This window comes from Cyprinodon variegatus, unplaced genomic scaffold (assembly GCF_000732505.1).
Source record: "Cyprinodon variegatus isolate N-32 unplaced genomic scaffold, C_variegatus-1.0 Scaffold165, whole genome shotgun sequence".
NCBI classification, from domain to species: Eukaryota; Metazoa; Chordata; class Actinopteri; order Cyprinodontiformes; family Cyprinodontidae; genus Cyprinodon; species Cyprinodon variegatus.
The window spans coordinates 1,272,960-1,283,344 of record NW_015150618.1 but is presented as its reverse complement, the minus strand read 5'-3'; the positions used below and the strand labels follow the sequence as shown (position 1 = coordinate 1,283,344).

Sequence of the window (10,385 nt, the reverse complement as noted above, 5' to 3'; positions counted from 1 at the left end):
TTTGCTAACAGCTCATAATTGAGATCAAGAAAGTTTTGTAAGACACGAGTTAAAGTCATGCAAACACTAGGCCAGTAGGCTTCCGCCTATCGTCCTACATATTTCAGATATGTCTCTACTCCAACATGTTTGAAATCAATGCATTACCTCCTAAGCAAGCATCAAGTGCTAAAGAAGTGGAGGAAAAACCTAGAATATATTGGAAAGTGGGTCGTGAGGAGCAGGGTTGTAGACTGAGAAACCAAAGGAAAAGCATGAAAATCTTTTTTTAAATCGTTATTATTATTTACAGCTTGTTTTATCTTGATACCAGTAATAAGCTAAAAAAAACTTATATAGTCTTTAAAATGAAAGCAATCGCCCAGTTTTAATTTTCTTCCAACTTAAAAACAAAATCTTTAGTAGGAACTCTGCTCTCAATGTTTAAACATTACATTATAATGGGGTTGAACCCCTTTTCAAAAATAACTGGTTAAAAGAGCTTCAGCTCAATCTTTTCTCAGAAATCCCTTTAAGCTATCATAAGACGTTTTTCAAATGATCAGGAATTACCTGTATTACTTTAAAGGATAAAGAGTTTGAGAACATTAGTCTTTCCAACACTGCCTTGTCCCTGTGGAGCCGGACATATATTCTCCTAAAAGAACTGAGGGCTTTTTTTGTAATGGGCTATAACAAAGAGTTATGGATATGAGATGTCAGCGAGATAAGACTTGCCACTGAACTGTGCAAACGGCAATGCCGGGCTTTGTCCTCACCAAAGATATGAAGACACATAGAGAGAGGGAGATGTAAAGAGAACTATCTGTCAGGAATATCTTCACTAATTCCTTTTTCTCAAAAGCTGCTTTAAACTAATTAAGGCCTTTGTGAAATGTGAGGGGTGCATACGTAATAGCCAGAGTGGCATGACATAATAAACAAGCACTTTACCTTAGCCCTTTTCTGGTCCGGCATTAAAATTGAGCTACTGCCTGGAATCTAAAATCTCTCTGCGGTGTTACAAATACCAAGAGCCTGTAAATGAAAACATTATTTTAACCACTTTAGAGGGTTTGTGTAATTTAGTCGGTAGATTACAATTTTCTAAAGTGCTACTTAAATGCTTCACTTAAACTGCTGATTCTCTTTCTAGCAGCACAACTGGAAAATGTTCACCTCACAGTAGGATTATAAATTGATTCATAGTATGGAAAAAAACAAACAAAAACAAAGCAAATTTAATAAAAAAAATGACTTATTGCTTGGGACTACAGTCTTAAACGCAGTGGTTTCATCCGGGTAATATTCCAGAGGGCTATTCCTTATATCTGTTTCCCGATTGCTGGCAGTGGTCAGCATTGAAATTTAATTAGGGTAAGCACTTTACCACTAACCTCATCACTTCCTGTATAATGTAAGTGCCCAGCATTCCTATTATAGGACAATCTGGTTATATGTTCATTGGATATGAGCTGACTTAAGTATAGCCCCAGCATGATTTTATTAACTAATCGGATACTGCATTGTTCTTAGATGATTTGTTTTCTTTTATCTCGGATGCTTGAACACATTATCCCTAGAAGATTAGAAAGAATTAGGGGTACTTTAGCTGAGCCAGTAGAATGGATCCGCACCGTGCCACCTCTGTAATGGTGCAGGAAACTGCCTCGTTTCCATGTGGAGAAAGTAAATGCTAACAAGCCAGGAACAGGCAGGGGAAAGAAGTTGCAATAATATGAAAACCTTACATCCTGCATGCAGCTAACCCACTTCAGGGCAAGGGTGGGATATTAAATCTCATATGGGAAATCTTGCTTTTATGGGCATGACTAATATCGCACGCTGCAGCTTAGATGCATTTTCCTTCCAATACTTCAGAGGCGGATAAATCTGCAAGCTGGGCTACATATTTAGCAGACATTTGGAACATATAATCCTGCAGCTGATTCTACTGATAACCTGCACATAAAACATATTTTGTCCTCTTTGGTATTAATAAAAAAAGCTTCCCAAACATCTTGTTTGCCAGGTGGAGGTGAGAGATGACTAAACCTGTAGCACCCCGCTGTTCTGGAAGATGGATATACCAGAGGTTAGACGTTGCAAAGCTGCTGAGCCTGTTGAACAATTAATCCTGTATCAAATGAGAAATATGCACCCCCGCCAGTTCCCTGCATGTGCCAGCTGGTGTGCTTTGCCTCTCCCTGGTTTATTTCTGCTAAAAATAAGGATGTTGTCAAACATAATATGAGTCATTTGCATAGACAAAAGAAACTAGAGCAACAATTAATGTGCTGCCGCACTTCAGGATGATTCTGTTTTTACAAGTTTAATCTGGTTGAAGTTTAAAATCTTGTTAGAAGCATGAGAAAATGTTTCATATTGTGAAAGATTTCCATTAAAAAAATACAAAGTCCTACTTTCTTCTTGTTTAATGCTTATATATTTGAACAAGACAATTAAGTTCAGGTCAGACAACTGTAAATCATACAAGGTTCTGTCTGGCATTTGAAAATAAATCACTGTTTATTAAAAATGCAGAAATAAAATGTTTCCCAGTTTTGATCATCATCATAATATTGTTGCTTATTAGTGTTGAAGCTTTATTAGGAAACAGTATCCAAGAAAGCAGTTTAAAAAATATCTATCTTTTTTCACATCCTTCTAATATCTTATTTGCTGCTGATGCAAGCAGAGGGAATATAAAAAAGAAAGCAATGAAAATAATATTTAAAGTTTTTTTTTTTCTTTACTTAATCAAGTGCTGTGGAAAGATTTTGCTCTACACCAGATTCCTTCTGTGTCTACTTATTTTTTAACACAATTTCTCTTAAACAATGAAAATATTGATTAACTAGTGTTGAAATCATGCTTTTACTTATAAATAGAAAAAGCTATAACAACTAAGCATAGACCTCTGGCAAAACATTTTCATTCTTTTAATAATTAAAAGGTTGACTGGAAAGCATCCAGTTGTCGTCTTGTAATATATATATATATATATATATATATATATATATATATATATATATATATATATATATATATACTGTAAATGTCCAAAAGCACATTTATAAAAAAAAAAAAACTACTAATTGGTGCACAGTTTTTGTATAAAACATATTTTTATAACCAATAAGTTAATCTATATGTGTTATCCCACATGGCATTCATGTAACGATATAGAAATTTGGGCCTAAAGACTGATAATAAAGGAAACAGATACACAACGCTAATTATTGCCAACTGATCCATTCTTATAATCAATTATTTTGCATAAAACAAGAATAGTTGCAACACACTTTATCAAAATGCTCTTAATGTTTGTAAATGACGGATGCATACATCTGTATACATTGATCTTGATATAGGTGTTTTCGTTTGATCACATCCCAATTTTGACCAAATGTCCCCCTTAATTCCCAAAGCTGCACATCATACAAAGTCTTTCATTTTATCAAGCACTCTTTTAAAAAATGAAACCTTCTTAATTGCAATAAGAGCATAAATATTTTAAAATTAGATCAGTTAGTGATAGCATATCTTTACTTTAGACAGTTTTATGGTTTTGGACAGAGTTGTTCTTCCCTGCCTGATTAACATTTGCTTTTCTATATCCTCTCAGCTCACGAAGGCTCTGTATTGATCTTTCCTTTACCTGATTTCTAATGAAACAAGGTGTCCGGCTCATTCCCCCGGTGTCCCCACCGCTATCATAAAGGATAGTTAGCACAGCAGCAACCAATTGATCACTCCTTTTGGCCATTTGATCCCCTTCTTTCACGTCTTTCTGGTGGTCTGCATCACCAGTAACTTTAATGACCGTCTGAGACTTACATTCTGCTAATGAGCAGATGGATCGGCACATCGATCTGAATGCTGCAGTCTAGAAACGCCCAATTACCTTAAACAAACAGTACAGGGACCAGCCAGAGAAGCAAAGTACAATTGAGCTCATGGAAGAAATGTAGATAGCAGGGAACCTGAAGAGCAGAACCTGTTATGCAATGCAAATTATATTGTGTCACACTGTGAATCTGCTCTTCACAGTTTGTCAGCATGAATTTAAAGTAGCGCAAAAAACAAAGGCTTTGAAATCCTGCACTGCAAGTACAACAGAAAAACTGAGCCAGCAGCTGCATAGAAAGTAACCTGGTACCTGTGGCTCTCGCGCAGGGCTTCCTTCCCCTTCCTCCACGAGATCACACCACGAGGAGACATCCTGGGCTTGCATTCGATGAGAACGTCGCCACCCTGTCGGGCTAAGGTTTGGGCCTTCAACGGGTTTTGGGAGAAGTCAGGAGCAATGGCTACAAGGAGGGAAGTCATTGAGAGGAAGGTTAAATTCATTGATCAAAGTAAAATAGAAAGAGAGGAAATGGAAGCAGAGTGATTAAAGAACAGAGATAAAGAGACATGAAGGTTGCTGCATCAATTAGGCAGGTCAGCACTCACTACTGCTCTATGTGAGCATATATGTTCTTGTTGGTACACTTTTAGAGACATAAATGGAGCATAGTGCATCATTTTCAAAGGGTGCATTTATTTGTATCTTACTGGACTGCTGATTCTTTAGATGGACATCATGCATTAAGATTTAAGCCTGAGGGCTGTAACGGCAAAATGAAAGAATGCAAAGACAAGGATGAGGTTTTGTTGCTGTTTCATCAGACCCTTAATTACTAATGCACCATCGTCTGAAGCAGTTTTAGACGTGCATCGACTCAGCAAAAAGCTCTTCAAAGTGAACACACAGCATGGCATCAAGGACAGGGTGCACATGCTGCATCCAATTGACAATAAACACGGAAAACTAGGGAATATTTTTTTTTTTTTCATCAAACTTGTAGTACTTTTGTAAGTCATGTAGGGATTAAAAAAATAATAATGATTCATCTAAAGAAAAACATAAAGTAATAAAGCACAGAACTGTGGGAGTGAAATATTCAAGGTTTTAAAAATAGTTTTTGAATAACCTTATAAAGATGTAATTTTTTCAAAACAAATAAAAAAAATACTGTTGCTTAATGTTTAAAGATAGATTATTTGAAACAAGAAGGTTGACTTGCCTATCAGAAAAATGTTTTTTAATTCACTTAAAGCTGTATTATTAATGTCTGAAGTGGCTCTTACAGGCGTCTAATACTTTACGAAAGCCTTGATGTCAAACTGTCACAGCTAAGTGCTTAGACTGCATCAACAAAGATAGAAGGGGATTTTTATGCAGCAGTTGGAAAAAATCCTCCTCTGATGAAATATTTCAAATGCCACTTGCCTGGGGAATATCTGCACAACAATAAAGACTGATATGTTTCACTTTCCTTACTGAGGTCGACATACTATATTTGTACTGTACAAGCACCTGTTTTTAGCCCATTTCTTAAATACTCTACAGACCTGAAGTTTGTCAAACGTTTCTACATTAATTAGGCCAGAGCAGTGAAAAACGCTGTAAAGGCCTATTGTATCTGTAGTGTTTATGATTTTTTTTTTCTCCTGAAAAATTAATTGCCTATTTGGAAGCATCAACATATTCAAAAACTCTCCAAACTTTACAGTTAATTTCCCCCGAACAGATATGTCTGTTTTTTAATGGAACTGAAAATAGGCGTGGCCAAACGGCTCTACAGCGCCACCAAATGAAATGGGCTTTGAATTTTGGTAGCCTACACATGCAGTCTCTTGGAGGTATGCTCTAAAACACAACATATGTTTGGCCACTGAAGGTTTTTTTTTTGTTTGTTTTTCAACATTTGTTTATGCAATACTGTACGTGTCGTTTGGATATAGTTAACACCATTGAACTTCCATTGTTTCAGAGAGCAGCAGCCAACATTGTCTACAAGCTACTGTCTCTTATTTTGAAAACTTACCAGATCGCAAAGCTTGACTTTCTGTGTGGTTGATATGGTTTTAGGGATTGACACGTTTTGATGTAGCATCTGTCACAAATAGGCCAATTCATGCTTCTGACGCATAGCCTCTGCAACAGTCAAATCTGTCTCCTTGTGATTGGTCCTTGGTATGCCTCTCCTGCTGTCTGTGTGGTCGTCTTTCTCGATTTGGTGCCACGGCACGCCATTTTTAAAAACTGAGGAACAACTAAACAACAACTACGACAAAGCTTAATCCAGGAGGTTCAGAAGGACAAACCACTTGTACGATGCCTCAGACAAATTATATAAAGGTTTATTAATTGTTTTATTTTTCGGTGTAACAAAAAAGCATATACCGAGCCGAACCGAACCGAAAACCGTGACCACAAAACCATGAACCGAACCGAACCGTGGATTTTGTGAACCGTTCAACCCCTAATATATATATATTTATATATACACATATGGAAAACTTGTAATAAATGCTCTTACAAATCATATGTGGGTGTCCAGAGACACATTATGTGTGCTACCCTTTTGGGCGCGGTCTTACCAATGACTCTGAGCTCAGCGTTGGTGAATATGCGGCCATGTTTGTTCTCAGCCACACACTGGTACATTCCAACGTCGGCCAGATTCAACCTGCTGATCGTCAGCACGCCATTATTCACCTGAATTTTGTCCTGTTGAAAGTAAACACAAAAATTCACAATAAGATGTATTGAAAAAGCTTTATTTATCACAATTTAATAAGCTGTAATACACAAAAAAATGGGTTAAAACAAGTGAGGGGTTTTTGCTGGATATTTACCTAATGTCATATTGAAGTTTGCTATGCTGGGGGTATAATCTAGTGAGCAGTCAAAAAAAAACAAAAACATTTTTGCTTTTTTATGTATTCCTTATTTATTTTACATGTATGTAGTCTTTTGATCTCCGTAATATCTAAATCGGAAACGTATTGACGCATTATATTCAAAATTGATTTTGTCGATACTACGAAGCGACTGGCATCCAGCTCAACTCAGACTCCAATGGCAACTCCATAATGGCATACAGTAACGTTAAAAACAAGTATGAGTGTGGGAGATAGTGAGATGATCGTGAGATGAGATCGTGCTGAGTAGTGGTGCAAGTTCAGATTATCGGAGTATCATTAGAAAACTGCAATGCCTTTTTAAATACGTCTCTATTTCAATGGCTATATTGCTGGGCTAAAGGTTTTAAATTATTGAGATCACTTCAACTTTTCAAAATCTTCAATGTAGCTACATTACTTCAATTAATAGTTGTTGTTTTTTTGGCATGGACTAATACAAATGTTTTAGATAACTCTAAAGTGGAAAAAACACACACAGGTTTTGCTCATTTTAGAGGTTTTTGACACATCTGAATAAAATCAATTACAACCAATTATCCTCACAAGGCCAGATTTCTTTAAAAAAAAATTAGAATTAAAAAAGAAAAAAACAATTAAGGAATAAACGTCAAGCTTCAAAGCAACTTAATGAAATTTAAGACCTATGTTTTCTCTTTTTAAACCCTGTAGATGTTTTTTCCAAGAGGTATTTTTGCCAGGTTTTGTGCTGTGAGATAGTTTTACTAGGCAAGTATAAAACTGATTTATAGTATCTGGACATTGAGTTTATGCTAAACTCAAAGTCCTTTCTTTCCTTTTGTAGCTTTTTATTTATCTATCACTTGCGGAATGTGTGATAGATAAATAAATAAATGCGGCATATGACATGTGAAAACACTTATGTTGTAAGAAATAATTTTATAAAGCCAAAAAAACAACAACACAATAGTAACACAAACTGCTATGAATTTGATAATTAAGACTTTTAATGGGTATTTTATGTTCTTCGACTGAGGTACCTTCATTTGGATAAATGCACTGATTAAATTCTAGGCTTTTACCACCATTTCCTTTTCCTTTGGGATCTTGTTAATTGAGACATTGCTTTCTAATTTTCTGCAGTCCTAATGGGCCCACGGTGGCTGTACTGAACATAACCACCTTTTGCCTGACAGCAGAGACACATTATCAAACAAAGGATGGCGTCAAATCTCAGAGGAATCAGTCAGAAAATAAACTGGGGTCCTGGAGGCTGTATGCATGCAAAAATGCAGACTCACAAAATATTGTTAATTTAAAAATAAATTAATAATTCTTTAAATGCACTTTTAGAGAATGCTTACTTATAGCACAAGCTGAACAAAGTCATCCTCTTCCCTGTGCTCCTCTGACCTTCAGAAGCTTTTGCACAGCTTTCTGCTTCCTTTTTATAGTTATGTCAATTTAACCGTGGCAGCACTCATTGTTCCTGCCCTTGATCTTTCCATTGAATGTACCTGGCTTTTTAATGTCACTGACAAAGTGGTCCAGAGGGTCCTGCCGCCAGTCTGTCTGTCTTCTTGAATCATTACAGCACTGCTACTTAAAAAGGCAAGGACTATCCCCGGACATCAGTCAGTGACACTGCTGAGGATCTTCAAATACATTTCCTGCGGAGACTAGCTCAAGCATACATCAGATGGACACTTTGGCTACACATGGTTGAGCTAGCATTGTAGGCTATGCCAGAGGGGATTATGGGTGGGAAAGGATGCAGCATTTCTCAAGTGGAACAGAACAAGACCTCCTCTTTTCTTTAGAGATAACTGGCTTTGTTTACTGAAGGGAAAAGTATGATAGAGGAAAAGGAAGTCATACAGATGCTCTCTATCAATCAGAATATTTTAAAATGTGAACTTATTTGACAAATTTCATTTAAAGACGATCTATCATGCTGCTATACAGCCAAAAGTAGTATTCCCTGCAATGAATCAGATGAACTAGACTGACATTAAAGGTTTAAAACTATTTCAATTACCCTTCACAGCTTTGACTGTTCTAGGAAGGCTTTCCATAAGGTTTAGTCGAAGTATAATTTGTTTACCTCTTTCAACTTTTGCACATTTGTGATCTTAAACACTGATGTTGCACAAAGAGACCTGGTTCTAATTAATCGGTTAATTTCAGTTGCAGTTGAAGATTCAACTGGGGCTGCAATTAATGATTTTTTCCAAATCGATAAATCTGTTATTTTTTCGATGAATTATTAGTATAAATCGAAAAAATTATAATCCGATTATTAATCAGCTCAGCTAATTATTGGATATTTGGCTAATCAGATATAGCCAAAGCTTCCTTAAAGAAGACTTTTACAAAATTAAACCAGGTGAAACAAAAACTTTTCCACTTGGGTTTTGAATAGAGCATATTGACGGATAAGGAATATAATTTTTAATCTTAAATGAATAAATGTTCAGATATTTTTTAACACTTTTGGTAGAAAAAATACTACTCTGAGTTGACTGCCTTGTCAGCTACAGCATGTTTTGGAGTCCTATACTCCAGTTAAGGAATAATCGATTACTAAATTAGTTGACGATTAATTCAATAATCAATTAATCATGATTAATCTAATTAATTGTTTTAGCCCTCGATTCACATTCAAAAAGTAAGAAGCATGACATTTTCCAAAATGACTCAGTATACTGAAGGATATAACATTATTTCTACAGACAACTCAGCAAGTAATTCCAAAAAATATAAGCTCCAGACACTTGGCAGTAGCCTAGCCTAGAAAGTGCTGAACCTCGAATAAACCAATTAATACCCAGAAAATGAAGCATGGTTTGTTACCTAAGAGCCAAGAACAGGTCTCCAGTGTTTTAGAGTCCAGCGGCAGTGTGTTTTGCTCCCCTGCCCCTTAGGATTTGCTTGATGATGTAAGGCTTGAATACAGCTGCTCAGCCTTGGAAACCTATTCCATTAAACTCTGTACTTACTATTCGGGAGCTCATCTAAAGGCTACATGATGTTTGGAGCTCTGCTGACTCTGCAGACAGCTGGCAACTCCTTCACACTATACAGTTCAGCATAGGCTGACCCCCCCTTTTTAATTTGAAATTGCCAACCACTTTGTGGTTGAGTTGCTGCCATTCTAAGCTGCTTCCATTTTGTTATGGTGCCACTTATAGTTTAAAATGGAATATCTAGTAGTAAAGATAAATCATAACTGGAGTTACTGGAAAGATTCCATGCTGCATTTATTACTGTTAATACAACAAAACAATCTATCAGCTAATCTGAGAAACCTCATGTCACATTCTCTGCATCAAACTGACCATATCAATGCATTGTTTTTTTTTTGTTTTTTTGCACCATGTTTTTTTTTCTTCCATTGTTTACATTTGATCACTGCTGCACTTTAATAAATGTAAATGTAAATGTCTGTGCATACAAAATGATGTATGAAGTCTGTGGCCAGAAGGTGATGGGAGAACATATATTGCGTGATTTGGATGTCTGAAAAAACATTTCAGACAACATATAGGCAAAGTGCCTATCTATCTTTAAATATCAAAATCTTCTTTTTTAAAATCCCACTCATCATCTCCTGCTTATTCCATCAGGATTGCGGTGCTGCATGTGTCTATCTCTGGCAGTCTATTAGTGGGAGGCGGGGGTAAAGCCTG

General features: G+C 36.3%; 1 protein-coding gene across 1 annotated transcript in view; it reads right to left on the bottom strand.

Moving 5' to 3' along the window:
• LOC107086879 (contactin-3-like) overlaps positions 1-10,385 on the bottom strand; it is a 127,232-nt gene that overhangs the window by 22,646 nt on the left and 94,201 nt on the right. The window contains exons 10-11 of the mRNA XM_015378114.1: positions 6,412-6,541; positions 4,142-4,292 (exon numbers count right to left, since the gene is read on the bottom strand). Coding sequence (XP_015233600.1) covers positions 4,142-4,292; positions 6,412-6,541 — 281 coding nt within the window. The remainder of the gene's footprint in view (positions 1-4,141; positions 4,293-6,411; positions 6,542-10,385) is intronic.